We start from the raw sequence: 21,593 nt of genomic DNA, 5'->3' as shown, positions 1-21,593 counted from the left end.
TCCAGGGAGATGAAGTAACTGAAATTCAATCAACATAAACTGAATGAAAACATGGAGGATAAAATCAAATGAAAAACATGTAGCAACATTTGGTTAAATTGTTGTAATTTGGCCTAATTGTCTAACGATTAAACAGCTAATTTTTGCATGTATTTTCCATTAGTATACTTTTGTAAAAAAAAAAAAACAAAACATAATAATGTTAAACCCTTTCATGAAGCCTTGCAGAATAGAGCTCAGTGCACATTTCAATTTATCTCCTGGCAAGGAGATTCATTTGAGCAGAGATGGAGTTTTATAACACAAGTTTATACGATTGGTGTGTGATTGAGCTCCGTCTGCTGCAGGCGGCTGTTCGTACAGGAAAAGGAGATAGAAAGTAAAGCCAGGCTAACTGAACATCAGAGCTGCTCAGGACAGAAGAAAATGCTTCCTTAGAAAGCAGACGCGATCAAATATAAACTCGTAGCCACTGTGCAACATCAGTGGTCACATTTCTAAATGTACGCTTCACTCTGTCATCGTCACAACATATATTAATCAGTGCTGCAAAAAGCACACAAGCAAACAAAGAAAAAAAAAAAAACAGATGCAGATCTTAATGCAAGAATGTTGTCATTCTGTAAGTTGAAGGCTGCTGCAGCCAGTCAGCAGTTTCAGGTGAGATGACTCTTAAAGTCTGCATCGGCGCTTGTTTCAGCACCTTCTCTTCTGAGGTATCGCAGAGAGAGCTTTGTTTAGGCTGGAATGTCAAAGCTGAGAAGTGACCCTTGACCTCCACAAGACTCTGACTCCAGTGTTCAAAGTTCCTAGCAGTGAGACTCTTTCTCATCGACGGGGAAGTAGCCGTCCTTCGTGGGAGGCGCCCTCTGATGGAGGCTGTCGCCGTCGGCGGCGAAGACGGCCAGCAGCTTCTCCTGCTCCTGCTTGGTCTTCGGTAAGTCGGTGGAAGGAGTGATCAGGAGAGCAAGGCGCTGTGAGTGGACGGTTCATGGAAAAAAAGGAGAAATGGAGTCAAAATGTTGCTCTATGAATGCCTCCAACATCCCTTAAATGAAAAAAAAGGGCTTTTTATGACTTTGACTTACTTCTCGGAGTGTTCCTGTGGTGTAGTAGAGTTTTGCTGCCACCCAAAGAGGGATGCAAAGCATGGAGGACAGGGCCAGGACCCAGCCGATCCCATGGCCCCACCAAGGGTACTCATATTCGTTGTTGTATTTCAAGGGGGAGTATTTAATCAGTGCAAAGGCAAACGTCCCCTGATGAAGAGCCAAACGAGAATAAGGAAGGTAAAGTTAAAAATCATATGATGATGTGGTGAGTTAACATGCACATTCAGCAAAATAGACAATAATGTTTCATCTCTTATTTAGAAACATGAAAAAAGGGGTTTTCTTTGACTATTCGTTGTGGCGGCCAGCAGAGGGCACTCTTTTTGTAGAGAAAAAAAAAACTGTACAGGCATTCATAATGCATGAAACAAGCAAAACCTACAAAGCATGTTGCAGGGGTGAAGAAAAGCCAGCAGTACTTGATGATAGGGCCTGGGCGATAACCAATCATGTCCTCTATGTTGTCATAGAAACGATCAGCACCTGCGACAAGAGATAAGAGATCAAGAAAACACATTGGAGATACACAGAGAGAGGAAGAGAGTAGTGGCTAGTACTCTTTCCCTATAGCAGTAACATCTGCGTGCCAGTCTTTTTTTGCATCATGTGTGCATTTCTTTTCTCAAGGTGCTCTGGTTTCCTCCCACAGAACAAATACAGGCATTTACAAGTGTGACTCTAATTTGTGAATTGTGTCTGCCCTATGGTGGCCTGTCCAGAATATACTGTACCTCTGTCCATGATTGACTGAAATCAGCCTTGTGGCTTTGAATTGAACAAAACAGTGTAGAACATGGATATTGGACATATATATATAAATCACAACGATGCTCTCAGGTCACAGAAGACATGGGATGAGACAGAGAAGGCCTCTGTGAGCCGTGTCGTATGAAGGATTATATCACGTTATGAGTGAAGCGGTAACTGAGCTCACAGACACTCTGACGACCGGGCAAAGTCTGAGTTCACACAGGTGGAATGTGGCAACACGGGGGAACTATTACCACTGTGCAATCTGTCATTAAGCAAAGTCAATAATAAGATCAGGTAATTTATTTTTTTTTTGGCAAAACCAATCTTTTTTTTTGTAACGTATTTTTAAATCTGGCTGTGGCACAGCTGAAGGACGATTACTGCAGGAGTGAATACAAACAATCATTAAGCGAGTGTTGACTCGCTGCCGGAATCCCAGCGGCAAACTAGCAGGTGGGTGAGTGAGTTTAGTGAGTTCACAAGGCTGGAAAGCGTGACTTCTGTCGTCAGACTGACTCTAGGAATCGGCAACAAATCCGCAGCTGGCACCTCACAGGTTTTCTTGTTCCTCACATGGTGATTTAAATGTCATCATTGAGGCAACAGTGACACGTTTCATGGGAACTGATGTAGTGATGGTTTGTTGTGCTGAAAAGCAGATTCTGGTTTTGAAGAACACTGAGACTGCATCCATGTCATCAACTCTGTTAGTAATATGAAACACAGCTTTCTCGTCACGGCAGCAACAAAAACAAAGATTATCACATCGTTTCACATCCTCTAAGGTCACCTGGCAGAATAAATAGAAGTTATGTCAAATACAGCAAAAACATAATTTTTTTTTTAAAAATCCGTTAAAAATTACCTTTTAACTGCATCGTGTGCATATTCATGGGAACTCTTGACTCCACTGTTCTAGATTAGTTAACGGTTTCAGCTGGTGTTTCAGCAATTCACTGTCTGAGTCTTAGCTACATTTTAACCAGCGCCTTTTCACATAATTTTTGAACTGAATGTCAAATGTGACGTTTCACTCAAGCACCACATGCTGACTGCAAAACTTTAAAAGGGAATACTTTGAGCTATTCCCAGCATTTCAGAAGATTTTCAGCCTTTTGATAGATGAAGAGATGAGATTAAACGAAAAAGCTCTGGCTTCTGATCTCCACAGGATGCCTGACAATGAATGACGTCTTGCACCAGTCATCCGGTTTTTGTGTTTGTCAAAAACCTGTCACAGCTCACACCAGGATCATGCTACTGGGAAGCAACGCCTGCTGATTTGATTTTCAGAGCAAGGAGTCAATCCATCCATCCACCCATCTGTTACACCGGGGGGAAGGACAATTAATATTCTTGAAGGGGCTGAAAGAAAAATCAGGACTACCATGAAGGTCTGAACCATAAACTGCATTCACTTCTGTTCCATGTTAATATATGTCTTATTAAAAAGCAACATGCTACATGATTGTGATACAAGCTTTTGTCATTTTTCTGTATCAGACAAGTGTTTGTCTTTCTCTATGCATTTTATTTCATGACAATGATTTAAACTGCAATCTTTCAAAGTATAGCATATGCTAATTCTCAATTAGTCTTTTCCACATTTTGCTCATAGGATGGATGTCAAAATCAAGATGCAGAAGACTTTTGATTGAGCAGATCATTTTGTATTCGGCAGGTGCAACACATGTAGACAGAGTGTGTCATTTTTGAGACACAGGCATCTCTTTTCAGCTCCCTCATTTCTTCCATATCTGGTTGACTCACAATCTGTTTCCTATGAAAACTGGCAGGAAAGCTTGGCAGGCAGCCAGAAACCAACTTTTATAAAAACCACAACTTTTATTGGGTCCTGTGGTGCACAGCACATGGTTAAAGGAACTTTGTGGGATGCAAAAAAATGTACACACAGGGCAGGAACACAAAGCTAATTGACAAAACATCCAGTGTATGTGCTGAATGCAAGCAGAAACTGGGAAATAATGCAATATATCAGCCAGGAAATTGATAATATGTCAGTGTGTGTGATGGAAAAAGAAAGCTACAGATGTTTCTGAACTCTCATTACTCACCATAAACCCAAGCGATGCAAACGGTCTCAAAAATGGCCACAAAAAGAAGGCACATCCCGCTGGCTGCATAGTAGTCAAAGAGCTGAAAGACGTACATCCCTCCCTGGGGGAGCAGACAGGCGTTAAATGCAATAAATAAGCAAGACAGATGAAAACCTGCTTGCAGTAAACACATGAGGCTGTGTGGTGTCAAAGCCTCCCAAATAGTTGCTGTGTGTGTTGGTTGACTTGTCATCAGTAAATTATTAGAAGATAAAGGTTTTCAAAATGTAAACACAAACATTATCTTATATTTAATTGTTTTTATGTCAGAAAGGTTGAACTTCTTTTGTTTTAAAATTCATGAAGAGGGGTCGCCGAGCCTGACCTCTGTCAACATGATGAGTCCCAGGAGGAAGGAAACCACGGCGATGGCCAAGATGAAGAGCTCCCTGCGGTTTTTACGGCGGAAGGTGGAGGGGTACATGTCCACCATGGCGGTCACCAGACTCTCTACACACACAAACTAACACACGAGAAACACAATCCCAACCCAGCGTTATGAGATATTATAACATCATCCTCTTTATTTACAAGTGTCATGTATTTGTGCATGTTTTTGTGTGCATTTTCCAGCATTTCAGTCTCACCTGACTATCGAGTCCCAGAAACACGATCATGACGAAGAAGCAGCATGCCCAGAGAGGTGAGAACGGCATCATGGACACGGCTCGAGGATAAGCGATGAAGGCCAGACCCGGACCTGAGAGCCACAAGCATTCCTGTTGGGTTTTCTGCTCATTGTTTAGAACCTTGCAGATGTTTTGAGAATGCAACTAAAAAAAAAAATTACTAAGAAAACATCTATTTTATGACTGGAATGAGCTAATGGCATGATTTATTGGTTTGTTAAAAAAAAGGAGTAGCTTGCAGAGTGTGGGACAGGCCTCATGTTTCAGAATATATCACAATTAAAAGAAACAAGTGGAGGGTAAAAATAATGAACAATATATTGAAACAAATGTTTAGAATGTAAAGTATTGTAAGTTTAATGTATTGAATTAAAAAAGAAATTAAGTTATAGTTACAGTTACAACAACTGGCGTCCAGCACCCTTGAAAGCATGTGCAGGTAGAGAAATTCCCTAATCTCAGTGTTAATGATAATATCTCCCCTCTGATATGGAATATAGTACCTATCAATCGTTTTTACACATCTCACTCAATTGATTTAATTTATTTTTCTCATTACCTCCATTTTTACCACAATAGTGAACTAATACAGTTATAAAGTCCAAAATGTTTGAACAAAACCTGAATATGTTTTGTATTTTGTTTCTTTCACCTTTTCTTTGATGCAAAGATTTGTCTTTCTTTGCATTTTCTCTCTATCAGCTTCATGAGAAAGTCACAAAATATTAAATTTATCAACAGTGTCAAGAGTAATAAGCCACTAAATACCAACATGTGTCCAAACTTTTGACTTTATTGTATGTTTATTGGCTCTACAGTAGTGATAGCTGTTTGCAGAAACTGTTTCTGTTTTGGTCTAGATGTCTGGTCTAGAACCCAATGTGGTGGCGTGCTTTTGAAAATAATGAAGGAAACACAAACCAGATTCAGCCACTTCTGAAATGGGGACATTTTGCTCAAAGGACATGAAGCCCAGTATGGAGAAGATGGCAAAACCAGCAACAAAACTGGTCCCACTGTTTAGGAAGCAGAGGCACAGGCAATCCCTGGAAGCAGCACAGAAAGATGGTTTCAATTCAGAAGTCAATGTGGTCTAAAGTTAGGTCTGAATCAAATGTAATACCAAGTTTAAAAAAACATCAATTATGTATCTGTGGAAAAGGAGGCAGCATTGTGCAGGTACTGTGATGCTAACCAGATCATTAGCTGCAGCCTTACCGATAGCAGTTGTTGTTATACTTGTTATAGCTCCCCAGAGCTGTGAGGCATCCCAGACAGATGGCATAGGAGAAGAAGATCTGAGTTCCAGCATCCATCCATACCTGTGAAGGACAAAGATTCATGAAGGACAACAATAAATAAATATGAGTGTCTTTACGTTTATTCATACAGTTGGTGATAGTGATGGATTCATAGATGATTTAGCTCCAAGGGCTTTTTAAACTCTTTGAGCTCGACTTACAGCAAAATTAATACATGAAGTTCTAACAGAATCAGCTGCTGGCCTGAATGCGAGACAAAATGAATCCATATATTGACATAATTCTGATATACTAAGCCTGAATTTTTTTAGACCTGGAACAGGAATTTCTTTCTTTGGCGCCTGGTATCCCTGCCACTCCGGCATCGTCCACAGACAAAACACGTTATCCCTCTCCTTCTCTAAAGGCGCAAAGTGCAGCAGTCTTTGAGTGCTCACTCACACTTCGAAATTCAAATTAGGCTTCCCCTTCTTCTTGCAATTCTGGCAAAGTGCTCCAAGTGCACTGGGGCATGTTTCAGATGGTTGGCAGCCGGGACTGAGGATCTGATTGACTGAGAGGTCCAACCGACAGCACAAGCTCCGGACACAGCGCTACACAAAGGCAGGTATTCCCAAAGCGTCGACTCTACAGCCGAGCTTGACTTGGCCTGAACACACTGGGTTTGTATTCATTCATTGAGAATGAGGGGGGTCGGGGGTGGGGGTGGGGGTGGGGGTGGGGTGGGGGATTATCATGCTGGTTGAAATCTAAAAGCAAGGAGAAAAAAAGAATTCCGCTTTCCAACACTGTTCATGATACTGTCAGTTTCATTTGTTGAAACTGTGCAAATCAGTCCATTGATCATACAACCATAAGTAATGGGCAAGAATCCACGCTCTCTCCAAATCTTCACAAATTCACTTGGGAAAAAAAACAACTAACAAAAAAATGAGTCAAAAAAACGTGAAACATCTTTTCTAGCTCTGTAACATACTGTACCACCTCATGTGTCTGTCTGCTGTTTGACGCTGTATTGGTTCAGGACTGAGAAAAAGTCAGTGACACTTAGGGCTGATGGAATGTTCCAGTTTCCTTCAAGCTCAGGGTTATTACTCAGTGTTACAAAGTGGAAGTAAAACATCCCCTTTAAATTGATGAAGAAAATGTCATTATATCTCAGGAATATCAAGCTCCACTTCAACAGAAATACAGCATGAATACCTCAAGCATGGTGTCTCCAAACTGTCAGGCAAGCAAAGAGTCAGGAAGCCAGAGGGTTATTCCCATCATTAATGTATTTTCAGTCACACTGAGTTTCACTATATTTACTATTAAAATAGATTTACTCACAAATGCTCATATTTGTATCTGATAGCGTCACATTTCCAAACTAAGGATCTCAAAGGTGCATCAAAACAGTCAAGCATGCCAGCTGATAGAAATGCAGTGAATATGTGAGAAATTACTAAAATGTTTCCAGAGTGAAACCATCAGAGCACTAAAGTAATCCCAATGTCTTTAAAAAACATTTTTAACGAACTGAACACTGATCAGCTACGGGACCTTGGAAAATTACCTTCAAAAAATGTTTCATAGAACTTCTATTTGCTAACATTTCTTTCCCAGTATTGCCATTTAGTTTGTGAGCATTGCAAGTGTGTGTGGTTGTCTGTGTGTCTGTTTGTTCTGCGATGGACTAGTGACCTTTTCTGCCTTTGCCTTTATTGAGCTGGGATTGGCTCCAGTGCCCCACGACCCTGAACAGGGTAAAACAGGATAGAAGATAGACGAGCAGAGTCTTTTTTTTCTTTCTTTTTTTTTTTGTGAACCTACTTGTGGGTCCGACAGCCGTCCCAGGTCAGGGTAAAGGTAGAAGTGTATTCCGATCATGGCTCCTGGCAGGGTGACCCCTCTGATCAGCAGGACCAGGAGCATGCAGTAAGGGAAAGTGGCTGTAAAGTAAACCACCTGCAGGAAAACAACAACTTTGAGACAGTTCCTACATTCGGTTATCAAAGCTCACACACGAAGAACAGATCGTTTCATGCTGCATGCCTTAGTCATCAAACAATAATGCTACTGCACAAAGACAAACTTGAGAGAAAGTTTCACCTTGCCCGTCGATTTGACTCCCTTCCAAATGCAGAAGTAACAGATAACCCACGCAACAGCCAGACAGATTACCAGATCCCAGTTTAGAGAGCCGATGTGGTCAATACCTGAGGAAATTCTCAGCACTCTGTTCCTGCAGACGACAGACGTACATGGATGGATATCAGAAGTGTTGCAGAATCTATTACATGCTATATCCCAATCTTTTTTATTTTCACAAAAGACAAAAATACGAAAAGATGGTTTGATAAAATTTTGTTTCAAATCAGTTATTAAGACAGATATTTGGTGATGTCTTTGTGCTTTTCAGGATGTAAACAAATAGACCCAAAGCAGTACATACTCCCAGAACTCAATGACAGGAGAGGTGGTGTTCTCATGGTGGTTGACGGAGCTGTTCCCCCTCTGAAATGCCATACAGGAATCTTGAATGAAGGACAGACAAAAGGACATTCAATCCCGCGAAGAACTCCAGGCTTCCTCGAAGGTTTCCAAGTTACACACAGGAAGGACCAACAATGCCACTGCTGAGGCAGATTAGTGAGGCGATGTGGCCACTTTCGCTCCGATAAAGTCAAACAGCGCTGCTAATCAACGACAAGAAGATTTTACACTGACTGATCTGACATTAGAATATCCCATTTGGGCCTTCCTGGACGCCTCTCCTGTCTCACCTGTGTTCCAGGAGTTGTTGCAGGATGCCCACGGCAGATCCCAGGTGAAAGAGTTGGACAGGTAGAAGATGGCCCAAGCCAACACAATAATGTAGTAGATGTTCAGCAGAGCGACAATCACCTGGGTGGCGTAACCCACACCTGGAAAATAAAGCCCCAACTTTATGGGCAATAAATTACAGTGGGCTGGTAATGAAAGAATGAACTATTTATGTGACGTTCCACCGGGGCATGCTTGAATGGTGAATGGACATCTACTTGTTGTTGCAATGCTTCCTTCACTGGAGAACTCTTCTCGAAGCGTTTGCAGTGAGCAGCTTGAAAGCCATTAACAGTGCACACATGAACACTTATTGAGTCAGTTTCTGAGTAAATTTGGAGAATTCGAGGTTTGAGTTCAGGACTCCTTCCAGCACATGACTGCCGCCCTGACACCACTCTGTTCTGCAGCTGTCAGAGTCTTTGGGTTGTGATTAGAGCTGATTACAGGCTGATTAGAAAGCTACCGAATGCTGGAAGCTGTTAAGAAACGAGATGTTGACCAGACTCGACTGCTTTCAAGCAATTATAGCAGCTTGCATGTGTACAGCAGTCTGATGAGTTAGAAACACATGCACACGCGCACGCACACACACAGGCATAAACAAAAGGCTTCCTCTCAGCCTTTGCTGCACATACGTGAACCAGCACATTTATCTGTTTTCACAGTGTTTTTAGTTTGACTTCAGCTCAAACTCCTCATATTTACACCTCAACATGAATTATTAGACACAACTTAAATAGATCCTGCACATAAAATTACATGTTTTTTTTAATCCACAACAGCTGCTTTTAATGATTTCAAATAATAATCATTAATTTCTTTTCAGTCCCACAGGTTAGGTAAATTACCTTCAAACAATGGACATATTTTCCTCCAGCAGGTGATACCTCCCTCGCTGGTGAACTGGCCCAGAGCCGTCTCCAGAAAGAAGACTGGGATCCCACAAGCAAACAGGAAGATGAGGTATGGAATAAAAAAAGCACCTGTACAAGTAGAGATTGGCGTAAGAGTTCACAAAATTGACTTTAATATTCCAAAATCATAATATATGTGTGTATGTTTGTGTGCTATGTGTAACTTATTTAGTTTTTGACCAATCAGTTTTGATCAGTTGTCGCACAGCTTTTTTATAAACAATTTCAGACAGAATAAAAGCACCAGAGATGCTCAATAATATAATCATTTTAACACATACAAGTGGATTGCAAATTAACAATCTTGTCACTGAATTTAGAAAAGGGTAGTTGCAGCACTCACCTCCTCCATTCTTATAACAAAGGTAGGGGAAACGCCAGACATTCCCCAGGCCAATGATTTCTCCTGCTACTGACAGAACAAACTCAATTTTGTTGCCCCATTGACCCCTCTCGACCATCTTCTCCTCTGTGCTGGGCACGATGTCCAGAGGCCGACTGTGGCCGTTGAAGGGTTCAGTCTTCGACATGTTGTCCGTGTCTCCCGCTTTACCTGAGAGCGACGTTGGAAAGAGCGTCGTGAAACAATAAACATTCAGAAGATTAAACATATCAAGGTGCAAACACTCAAAGGCAGTAAAAATCCTTTGAAGACTAATTTACAGCCTTTAAAGTATCGAATTAAGAGCTTTAGTCCCTGGAGACCTGAGATTCATTCATATGCAAAGCAAAGCAAAGCCTGCAACTAATTCTGAGTCAGTTTTCTTTTAATAAATGCTGGAGGATTAAATGAAACTAAACATTCATTAAAGAGAATTGATTTCAGGACCTTGGGTAGTTCTCATGCAGCGTTCCAGCCGTACATGTGACGTCTGTTTATGTTTACATGGGTCGTAGCAAACAGAGCAGAACCCCATTGGTTTGCATCGAAAGAGGTCAGGAGAAGCTGGGAGTTGCATGAACACGTCTGAATCTGGTCAAACCTTCGGCCAGACCCTGTTTTGGGGCCAGTGTCGGCCAAAGAATTTCCCTCTGTGGAGGAAACAGACAGCTCACTGACTGTGCTCACTCCTGTCAGGATGCATTAATGTGCCAGTCTGTTGGCCTTTTTCCTCTCTCAGGAGGACACTGTGGTCGCCGCTGCAGTCCGTTTCAAGCCAATTGGTCACCAGTCTGCCGGAAACACGCTCACGCTAATCCACTCGTGAAAATGCAGCAATCCTTATTTCCTTCCTGTTTTTATTGATTTTTTTTTTTAAGTGGTCCCACTTGTGAGGGAAACATGGAAGTGCTATTGTCGTTTGATTAACATCTCTTAGCTGAAACAGGAGGCATGCACACGTTTCTTGTCAGTCCTTAAAGAGAAGGCATCCTGTGAGGGATTATACTAAAACTGGCAGTGACCTGAGTGAGGCACAGAGGACCTTTAACTCAGAAAACACTGCCAGGATTGCCTCTTTTTGGACAGGCTGAGTGAGTGTCGGACTGACCTACTGAATGAATACTTGACCTGACTCGTCCTCAAAGGAACAGAGTGACAATACCATAAATAACATGTGGTAAATATAATAAAAAAAAAAAAGGGAAGCAGCTGAAAAATCAGGTTGTCTTCTCTTGAAAGGTTCACATATACACACACATGCACCGTGGACAACAATTACACTCATAAACATGCTGGATTTAGAGTCACCAAATAGTCTCAAACATGTTTTTGTACTGTTAGAAGAAACCAAAACACCCACAGAAAGCCCACCACACATGCATGGAGAGGACATGGAAACTCCACATTAAACGGCCTTAAAAGTCAAATAGTTCCTCACCGTGGAACTGGAGTGATAATCAACACCTGACTCTGTGGCCCTTGTCTCATTTCTGATTCTGAATAAATTCCAAAAATGTTCTCGAGTCAACTTTTTTGTCAAACTCATAGTTACTCCACGATCTGCAAGGCCTTCAGGCCAGGTTCAGATCTCTCTCCTGGGGGACTAAAGCCTTCAGATTATCAGCTTTCTTCAGTGCATGAGCGATCCAGGAAATGAGTGTGGTTATCAATATAAACATGGTTTAGTCCAAGTTTCCTTTTTCCTCTCATCTCTTCCTTTTGCTTTTAATATTTCTGTGTTGACACAAATCGTAAATATACAGAATTCAGGCAGTGCGAGTGAACTTCTCATAGGTGCATGAGATGTGAATACCAGCTGGAAAATTACGCCATCCCAGTCTTTAGGAATTGGATGTAAGAGACATGTGGTCAATATTCAGTGGCGCTGTTGTAATCACGTGCAGACCTGAGTCACGAGTCACATATTCTGACCACGAAGCTCCACAGTCGGAACAATGGAGACTAATGTATAACTCGGATAGTTACATAATGTTGGAACATCAAGAGGCTCGCGTGCGTCTAATGTAAAGATTTACATTATCTACATGTTAAATATTAAGTTACAGAAAAACATGTTTGTCTGTTCCATCAAAATTTTCAATTTGTTCAATGTTTCAGTAGGTTTTTGAGAAGTTCAGTAATTTGTATTTTGTAATACTAAGTCCTTCTTTTTATGATGCATCAGTGTTGTACATGCAGCTATTAGAGGAAAAATTATAAAACACGGTCTCTAAATATTCAGCTCATGTCTAAAATAAAAAGCACTTTTGGATGTATTTTTGATTGGCTATAGAATATATATTAACATTTAGTGACCTTGAAAGCATAAAGAATCCTAATCTTGGGTATAAAAGCCCAAACTGTCCAATGACTTATGTGCAGTTCCTCGACTAGATTTGTCTCAATCTGACAAACGTTTGCTAAGCCAGTGTGGCTCATCTGAATATCAATCAAACCTGTAATTCTACAGAAGCAGCTTCCAAGAAATAAGCACTCATCAGGAACTTGTATTTATTTGTATTTATATTCAAAATATCATTTGATGGCATTAATCAAATTGAATTCAAATGTGTTGCAAAACAAAAATATCACATGGTTAAAAAAAAAAAAAAAATCAAAGGTACTCACCTTTCATTATGTACGAGAGCTCCCAGGAGCAAATGCGGCATCAAGTACAGGCCTGCTGTTGTGTCAGTTTTCACCATATAACGTGCATGGGGGGTGGGGGGTGGGGGGGGCGGAGATTTGCAGTAGTGAAAACTTTGGTGCAGCCTACAGTGGAGATTTTCCTCCCTCTTCTTTGCCCCTCTTTGGAAGCGCTGCAGCCACTCCACCCCACCTCCACCCCCTCCATCCCGTCCCATTCAGTCACCCCCACTCACAAACACACACACACACACACACACACACACACACACACACACACACACACACACACACTCACTCCCCGCAGCACACTGGAGGTCTGTGCGGTCTCAGCGTGGTGGGCTGATTGCGTAACCTTTTGACACACGCATTCTCCCAGGGCCTGTCCGGAGAGCGGCCCGGGAGCGTGTGGACGGCCGGCCCTGCAGATTGAGGTGGACCTTGAGATTGTTCATCATGCATGCATTCACGCATGTTGGCAGTTTTTTCCGGAACAACCGTGCAAACAACGTGAACAACATGTAGAGTTACACACAAATACATCATCCTCCAACCATGCACATCTTGACCGTTTATTCACAAGTGTCACTGCAGTGTTTCTGTAGTCTTCCTGACTGATGGTAATGAAAACATCACTTCAGCTTCATGAAGCTTCTGCTCTAAACATTCCTAAACCGGTTCCTGGAAAAGAGTCTTTATTCTCCAGACCAGTCCTTCCTCACAGACCCAGCGGCCCATTCAGAACATTTTCCCACCACAGGGGTCCAGCGTGGCCTGGTTCAAGGCATTTGTTACAAGGTCACAATCCAGAGGGTCTGTATGGAGGAAGGTGCAGGAGGAGAAATGAGCTGCTGCTTTTTATGCTGGAAATAATTCAGGAAACGGGTTTTATTTATTTTTATTCTTTACTTTTTTTTTTTTTTTGCTTATTTGTAAACTCCCCAACCCCAACTTGGATCATATTATAATTCAAGACACAAACCCATCAGCTTTCTAACAAAGCAAAGCCATCAGTCTGGCTTTAAGCTTCAGAGCACTTTTGGCATGTTGTGGTCAATATTCAGTGAAAAAGTTAGTTAAAAAATAACTTGCGCCTTTCTTCTCAGTCACATGTTCACACCAACTGCAGGATGTTCAGTTTTAAACGTGAATTTCCACTTGGCTGCATGCATGATACCAAAAGTGGATACACAAGAAAAGGTACAAACAGCATGAAATCAAATTGTATCATTTGTGAAAATGTACTTTTCTGTGTTGCATAGTGTTATATTCTTGTAAACAAGATTGGATTTGCTTATTTCCTCGCATGCATAGTTGAGAAAATGGTAATTAAACTACATGTTATTGCACTACAGTATTTTTCAATTGTACTGAGTTTCAGGGTGTCTCGCTGGTGCTTGGCATTACTAATAAACTACCTGTCTTTGAGCTGAGTAAGGAGAAGTTCTGCGGTGGACAGTTAACTGTTAATGCTTCCATCTCGAGGGAGAAGCACTTCATATGTCACTATCTTGCATATCAGGTAAAAAAAAAAAAAAATCAAGCTATTCATTGTCTATTTTAAAACCTTACAAAACTGAAATTTTGTGGGATTAGAAAAGCACAGCTCTGATATAACATACTTGAAACAATTAAAAGCAACCATTTGAGTAACTGCTGCTCACTGTGCCTGTCTGTTTTAGAAAAAATAAACAGTGGATACAAAACAAGAGTTGAGCTCATTAATGAACATCCCGACCGTAAAGCCACAGGTCACTGCCTGCTTCTCGGCGTACTCTCAGGGGTCCGTCTTGTCTCCTCGACTCAGACTCAAATATGACGTTTAGAAAACACGTTCATTCATCTGCTTTCAGGTGTCCTGGCACGAGAGGCTGGATTTCAGACCCCTGCAGTTGAAGCAATGTGAAAGATCGTACCGCCGCAGTTGGTTAATGATTGATACTGCATGCACTGCTAGACAGGCTGAGGGCTCTGAAAGAAGGTTATAATTTAACCGCATGTACAAGAAATATGAAAGCCATGGTTAAATGTCTGTGAAATTATACTGGCTTAAAATCAGAGAGAATCCTCCTAAATACTGCATTTTTGAAAAAAAAAAAAAAAAAAAAAAAAATCCACTAATGAATCACATATGAGGCAACTGCCTGCTGCAGATTTCCTAGATAAAAACTGGCAATGGGTCTCGAAACGGGTTAAAGGTGTGTACACAGAGATTACACTGTGAGTCAACATGACGTCCACGAATTTGACATGATCAGGCTCTAAGCTCGTTTTGACAGGCACTTTGCACAGCAACAAGGTTATTTAGTGTATGTTTGTAGTCAAACAAGTACATAACAGATAGAATTCTCTTCGAATGAACATTCACCCCAAACAAACACACTCAGCATTACATAAGGCCCAAATATTTGGATGAATGAATGAATGAATGATTCAGCTTAAAATGCCTTCTAAAAGTTTATACCTGAGAGACACATCCTTGCCTCATTAGAATATCTGACATTCTCCTCTGTATTGTCAACATGATGTGGTTGTGGCATGACAGATTTTATTAGATTCCAAAATAATGTGAGGACAGAACAGCCAAATATTTACTCATATGTCCCTCAAGGGTTTTAAAGGAAATTGTAACAAGAAATTTACACCGATGACACTTAAGTGCTTTTGTCCGGACATGAGTGGTGTGTTTCCTTTTCTGTCATGGACACAAACTTCAGAAACACTGTTTTTGATAGGTTACCTATCTGCTTTCATATTAAGAACAAGTTCTTGGAACCCGAGTCAGAATGGTCTGCAGTTACTCAAGCTTAGCTCCAAAATCAGGAACTTATTATCTTTGGATTCCTCCCACAGGATTCCCCCTTTGCTTCTTACAACAGTGCCGTATTTGTGGCTTTTTGAACTTATGTAATTATTTGGGGTTTTTTGACCCCAACATCTGTGTTAACTCAAACACAGCTGTTTATTTGTAAGCATGGTACTGGGGACATTTCTCAGTTTTGTTTTTGCCAGTCACAGTCTTTAAAAACTATTAATTTATGTAAATACTTGACACAACACACACTTTGAGTAACAAAAGAAGGCACTCTCAACACTATGATCAGCATATCGGAGCATTAAGTATTGTTTGATGAAATCAGGCCGAATATAACTAACAGTTATAAAATTTTACTGTTGTTTATTGTTGTAGTATTGTAATCAATCATTGTATACAATTAAGTGACTGTGAATCAGAGAGAAGTTTTATTGATCCTCTTCAGAGATGCAGGCAGTCTTTGGAGCGCCCGGTCTGTTTCCCTTCACAGGGAGCTGGAGCTCTCTAGTGTTCACAGTGGTGAAGTGAATATATTACAAATGACACGAAGAACAGCTCAAGTCCATTTCACCACTTTCCGTTTTCATCTACTTTTGTTTTTAAGGTACGTAGGTAAGTAAAAGCTCCTTATTTGTCCCCAGTGGACAAATAAGAGCCGATAAACTGCAAAAGCATCACAGAAAAGATCAGTATTCATCATGAAAGGGGTACTCTGGATGATCGCTCCACCTGCGACACAATGAAAGAGAGAACTGGTGTCATTTCTGCACAAAATAAGGATAATTTGTTAAAATATTATTTTCTTACAGCTGTACTTACATCAGCAGCTCCACAAAGCGAATATTTTTGTTCAGTGCTTCAATTGCTTTCATTTCTTCATCGGTGAGTGAAAAATCAAAAATCTGGAACCAAAGAGAATGAATAGAAATATTCACTGGAGTTTACACCACCTGTTTAAAAACAAACTGTGCACATGATGTGGAAAGAGGATTTGGTTCCCCTACCTGGAAGTTATGCTTGATCCTCTCCGGGCTGAAGCTCTTGGGAATCACGACAACTCCTCTCTGCACGTTGAAGCGCAGAGCCACCTGGGCGCTGCTCTTCCGGTACTTCTTCCCGATGGACACGAGCAGCGGGTCCTCCAGCAGAGGAGGACATTTCACATTCACCCTAAGTTCAACAGAGAGGATTAAACGCAAATGATTGCTTTTGTTGGAGTTTTTCCTCAACGTGTCAGTTCCAGATTTCATGCTTTCTCCGACTCTGTGCAGACTTCCACACATTCCAGCTGTTTTTATTACATACCAGGATGCATCTCTGGAGGAGCCGATTGGGCAGTAACCAACAATCACGATGTCGTGCTGACGACAGAACTCCAGAAGCTTGGGCTGAGTGAAATATGGATGGCATTCAACCTGCAGATGAGCGAGGAGAAATCACGTTATCTCCAGCAGGGGCTACGGGGTTAACAGAGAGCTGAAGACGGAGGAGAGGGTCGGATGGAGGCAGACATCTGCTTTAGCAACCCCAGAAGGAAGCAGCCAACAGATGAAGAAATCGGAGGACATTTTTGAAACCATATCTCATAAATACATATAAAAAGCTTCTGTTAAAAACCATAAGTCTAACAGCTGTAGCCATTGCAGGTTATAAGTCAAGATTTGCCAGATATCTTAAAATAAAATGATCTAATTAGCAAAAGAGTTGTGCTTCCTTCTCAACAAAGCGTGTACAGGAAGTTGCAGACTGGCCAGGATGTGTCTCGGCCCGCAGCTTGTGTTTCGTTTTCTCTCTGTTCTTATGTCTTTGTGACATGTTTCCTTTTCTCCGACTTTCATGGTTCCTTGTGTTTCAAGCCTCGTCATGTTCGGTTTCTCGTCTCGTGCTCTGGCTGTGTTGGTGTCTGCCGTCAGGTTGAGTGTTGGAGGTTTGCTCTCAGGTGTGTCTGTGACTCCGCCCTCCTGTGCCCCCCTCTCAATGATTACCTGAGTGTCTGCAGCTGTGCCTCGTTGTACCTGCTCCTGGTGTGCATACAGGCTGTTCTCAGTTTTGGGGTTGGTCATGGTGTTCTATTTCATCCCTACTGACCTCAACAGGCTGTGCTTAAAGCACTGGAATGTTCCCTTTGGGCGTGCGCAGTACGAGCCCTGGGTGACCGAGGAACCGCTACAAGTTCCGCCGTTCACCCCAGGCACGGCTCCTATTTTCTTCTCACGTTCAGTTCGCCACGCCGGTACATTTTTCTAGGTGGTGCAGCATGGCTGCCGCCGCTCCCCGCTCACTGGGTGTGGTCTCTGGCTTTGCAGAGGCTTCTTAGTGCGGTTGGTCTCTGGGATTCCTCGTAATCAAGCAAGTCCAGTCGGGATGAAATAGAACAAAAGTTACAAATGTAACTACAGTTGTATGAATCCCGGATGGCTGATACTTAAAGGTGCGGATCTCAAAGCAATGCGTTACTTAAAGCGTACTCCTGTGTACAGTTACATTCTGTTGCACCACGTTTCACTCTGTTATGTCAACTTGTCTCTGTAAACCACTGCTGGGTTCACCTGGTTGGATACAGGTTTGTGCTTGAGGCCTGGTTTATTCAGCAGCAGCTCCAGCTGCCTGCGGTTGAAGTTGGAGACTCCCAGGGATTTAACCAGCCCCGCATCTTTGCAAGCCTCCAAAGCCTGTGGAAAAGCAGAGATGTGCACTGTGTCAAAGCCTGATTGTGATTATTTTTACAGATTTACAAAGAAAATTGAGAAAAAAAATGAAAGGCAGAGAGAAGAGGAATCAGTACACAGTACTCTTTTTATGGAGTGGGAAATATTATGGAATCACCTTCTGTGTTTAAAGACATATATTGAAGCAAGAAACATGCCATTATTTTGCAGATTTTTCAAAATGAAGTATTAATTACAAAAAAGCATATGGAAAAAACCTTGAATTACCCTGATTTTATATTTTCAATTTTACATGCTGTAAATATTTTTTTTGTTGTTGTAAACAACGTGTTTCAGTCTATTCCTCTGAATTTACACAAACACAAATTCCAAAAATTAAGTAGTAACTTGTTAGCACATGCAGCTCTGAAGGCTTTCTCTAATGGCTCCTTATGACTTTCACTAAAAGAAATGCAGACAATCAGTTATTATATTTTAAACACTGGTGTGCGGCAGGCTGTTTCTTTGTGCATCAGGGTGAAAACCTGCCACTTAAAATAAAGGTTGTTTCTGCCTGTCATTAAACAAAATGTATTGTATCTTATTATGCAGCCTACATGTCGCCTTTCACTTGAGGTGAGTCATGTTGAATTTTCATCCCATCAACCAAGCCGATAATGCACTAAAAAAGTTTTTGTTTTTGCTCTAAATAATAGTTTTCATTTGATTGCAACATTTAAAAACAATAATTATTAAATATAATTCCAAGATGGTGACAAGAGTCTCTTTGATGGTTTTCATAAAATTGTTGACATGACTGCAATCATTTAAAATTTACATAGTAGCGCATTCTGCTATACAAACATGAACCTGATTGTTTTTCATGATGAAAGTAGACACTTTTCCTTCCCTCCTGTCCTCGATAAAAACACACTGAACCTGAACTCACCTCCCATGTTGCACAGAGGTCTGTATGGTGGTAGATGTATTTTCCATCACGGTCCTTAGGATAAAATTCTTTTCCGGGCTGAAATAGAAGCACAATTCTTTGAATTATTTGTGAACTCTATTCACTTCTAACTGAATTTCCCAGTGTTGACACATTTTACACTGTTTGCCAACCAATTAAAGTGTAACTATTCTAGATTTGTAATTGCTTTTCCTCAGTGTATACTTAAAGAAATGTTAAAAAAGTGAAACTTCACTCCATTAACTTCACACCGTGACTGAACAAAAACGGATGACTGGTGGGTTATCAGCTAGTCGCTGTGTAAAAACCTTGAAGGCCATCGGAAGCTCAACAATGTAGAGATCCACATAGCCCAGTCCTGAGGCTTTAAGTGTCTTCTCCAAGGCTGGTCTCACCAGCTCTGGTGGATGGAAGGTATTCCAGAGCTGAAAAAAGATCATCCACTTTCAGCTTTAATGAAACTAAAATATACGTTGCATAACATGATGTATTTTTTTTCCATTTCCAGTATGTGACCTGGAACAAACTTTTTAAGAGGCTGTATTACCTTCCCACAGTAAAAAATGTCCTCTCTTTTAACAGTTCCATCAGCGATCTTGTCTCTGATGGCTTGACCCACTTCGTGCTCGTTGAAGTACACCAATGCCCCATCAAAGTGTCTGTAGCCCACGTCTATGGCCAGTTTGACACACTCGAGCGCTGTGCCTCTGGGGGTCTTTTAGGAAAACCGAAAACACAAACAGCATTTGACATGCATTTGTTCATATTAGAGGTGAAATTTGTTCAAGTGGAACATTTCAACTTTGGCTCCATGAGATTTTCAATATAAATCAATTCCAGTTGTTTCAATATTCAATTTGCTATGCAATTCCTGCTGATGTGTTTTCCATCACTGCAATGGAAACTACAAGTAACAGTGACTCTGATTATGTAGGGCTGCCCTGAATCAAAAACTCACGTTTAAATCTGGAAAAACAAACAATAAATCGGACTTACGGTTCGAGGGTCCCCATATGTGCCCAGTCCCAGGAGTGGAATACAATTCCCATCACTGAGAGGGACGCTGTGGCTCTCTGCAGTCAAATTCATTTGTGCACAAATGGCAGCAGTTGTGAATAGCCTCTATTAGAGCATGTCCGTGAACATTGAACCCAGCTGCACTATCGCTCTTTCTCTGAGGTGAAACTAACCCATTAACCCCACGTACTGTATACTAGTAATTTTTCAGCTTTCTGAGCTGCGTAATCAGCATGTTGCAGGCAATGTGTTTAGTTCCAGGCATGAACACAACTTCAAAAGAAGCCTAAGCACATAAAAAATAGGAAAAATGATTTCATGTATCCTGAATAACCCAGAGCAGAACTGATAAAAAGATCCAGTGGAGAGGAGAACGCGGTAAACTGCAGAGTAAAGAATATGAAAACAGATTTGAGTGCAATGATCCTTAAAACATAATTTTTATCATTAAAATAAGAGTTGCGTGATTATGTTTGTGTTCAGAGAAACACAGCGTAGTCAAACATTAACTCTTTTATCGGAATTTGACCTCTACTGCTTGATCTATTTCTGAAAGAAGGCGTAGCTTAATCTGACTGGCATCTGTGTGTAAAAAAAAAAAAAAAAAAATGCATGTGAATTGTCAATTTTGTTAATATTCATCTCAAGGTACTTTCATAGAGAAAAGCCCAAATATTTCAGAAGCAAGAACGAGTGATGGTGAAAAAGAAAACAAAAATTCCTTTTAACAGGAAGAAATATGCGGAACTGGACTCAGGAATGGAGACTTTCTGTTCTTCCTGTCGGGTTAGGAGGTAGAAGAGACATTCAGGCTCTGGTTCTGCAGGGGGTGGGGATTCAGGCAAACAGGATAAACTGGTGCACAGAAGGACTCAGCTCTGTTTTATAGCCAACTTACCACCATGCATGTTTGTTTTGCACCGGTTTGATAAACCTCAGATTACAGGGTTACAGAAAAAAAAATAAAGTAAATGATTTGATTAAGTGATATTCTGACAGAGAGCCCAGTCCAGAGCTCCTGTCCTGCATGTTTTCCCTCCCTCCCTGCTTCTACACAGCTGACAAGCTCAGGATGGAGGATGGAGCTAAAACACGCAGGACAGCTGCTCTCCAGGAACAGGACTGATGGGCCCCAGCCTGAACACTCTCTGAAATCTGATAACGATGCTGACAGAAGGAAAAGATCCGAAATGCACATCTTTGTAAAGAGAAAGTCTATTAAAAAAAAAAAACACAAACAAACTGAAGAAACAGGGGCCCTCGTCTCCTCTCTCTCTCTCTCTCTCTCTCTCTCTCTCTCTCTCTCTCTCTCTCTCTCTCTCTCTCTCTCTCTCTCTCTCTCCGCCCCTGCCCCTGTCTCTCCTCTGCACGCCAGTGCTCTGACCCCACCCCTCTCGCTTGCCGCAAAGTGCGCGTGCGGGGCGATCCGAGCGACAAGCCGCTGCGCGAGAGCGTGACGTGGAGGACGACGTGCGTGCGTTGCACCCTTTTCTTGCCACAGGTTTTTTTTTTTTTTT

The 21,593-nt window shown here is 41.4% G+C and overlaps 2 protein-coding genes across 2 annotated transcripts; both read right to left on the bottom strand.

The window, feature by feature from the left end:
* Positions 1-645: 645 nt before the first annotated feature.
* Positions 646-10,209, bottom strand: slc6a13 (solute carrier family 6 member 13). The gene is made up of 14 exons (XM_030095846.1): positions 9,942-10,209; positions 9,533-9,667; positions 8,642-8,782; positions 8,311-8,392; positions 7,968-8,100; positions 7,689-7,823; positions 5,833-5,933; positions 5,533-5,660; positions 4,570-4,682; positions 4,308-4,445; positions 3,941-4,043; positions 1,495-1,595; positions 1,089-1,259; positions 646-974 (listed from the first exon to the last, which is right to left on the bottom strand). The coding sequence occupies exons 1-14, from the start codon at positions 10,207-10,209 to the stop codon at positions 810-812; spliced, it is 1,914 nt and encodes a 637-aa protein (XP_029951706.1). The 3' UTR covers positions 646-809.
* A 5,134-nt stretch (positions 10,210-15,343) lies between these two features.
* On the bottom strand, positions 15,344-20,660 carry LOC115391701 (aldo-keto reductase family 1 member D1-like). Its single transcript, XM_030096031.1, has 9 exons — positions 20,056-20,660; positions 19,607-19,774; positions 19,368-19,484; positions 19,039-19,116; positions 17,991-18,113; positions 16,747-16,856; positions 16,446-16,611; positions 16,261-16,343; positions 15,344-16,170 (listed from the first exon to the last, which is right to left on the bottom strand). The coding sequence occupies exons 1-9, from the start codon at positions 20,146-20,148 to the stop codon at positions 16,128-16,130; spliced, it is 981 nt and encodes a 326-aa protein (XP_029951891.1). The 5' UTR covers positions 20,149-20,660; the 3' UTR covers positions 15,344-16,127.
* Positions 20,661-21,593: the final 933 nt, after the last annotated feature.

The sequence above is a fragment of the Salarias fasciatus genome, chromosome 7 (genome assembly GCF_902148845.1).
Source record: "Salarias fasciatus chromosome 7, fSalaFa1.1, whole genome shotgun sequence".
NCBI lineage: Eukaryota > Metazoa > Chordata > Actinopteri > Blenniiformes > Blenniidae > Salarias > Salarias fasciatus.
Note: the sequence above shows the minus strand (reverse complement) of the source record. Positions and strands in the feature narration are given on the sequence as shown.

Coding starts and splice junctions, on each gene's coding strand:
- slc6a13 (XM_030095846.1), bottom strand. CDS start 10,209: ATGTTTAATCTTCTGAATGTTTATTGTTTCACGACGCTCTTTCCAACG. Junction 1,596..3,940: donor TTGCATCGCTTGGGTTTATG/GTGAGTAATGAG, acceptor CTCTTGTCGCAG/GTGCTGATCGTTTCTATGAC. Junction 975..1,088: donor CCACAGGAACACTCCGAGAA/GTAAGTCAAAGT, acceptor GTCCACTCACAG/CGCCTTGCTCTCCTGATCAC.
- LOC115391701 (XM_030096031.1), bottom strand. CDS start 20,148: ATGAATTTGACTGCAGAGAGCCACAGCGTCCCTCTCAGTGATGGGAAT. Junction 16,857..17,990: donor ACAAACCTGTATCCAACCAG/GTGAACCCAGCA, acceptor GCTCATCTGCAG/GTTGAATGCCATCCATATTT. Junction 16,171..16,260: donor CGCTTTGTGGAGCTGCTGAT/GTAAGTACAGCT, acceptor ATTGTGTCGCAG/GTGGAGCGATCATCCAGAGT.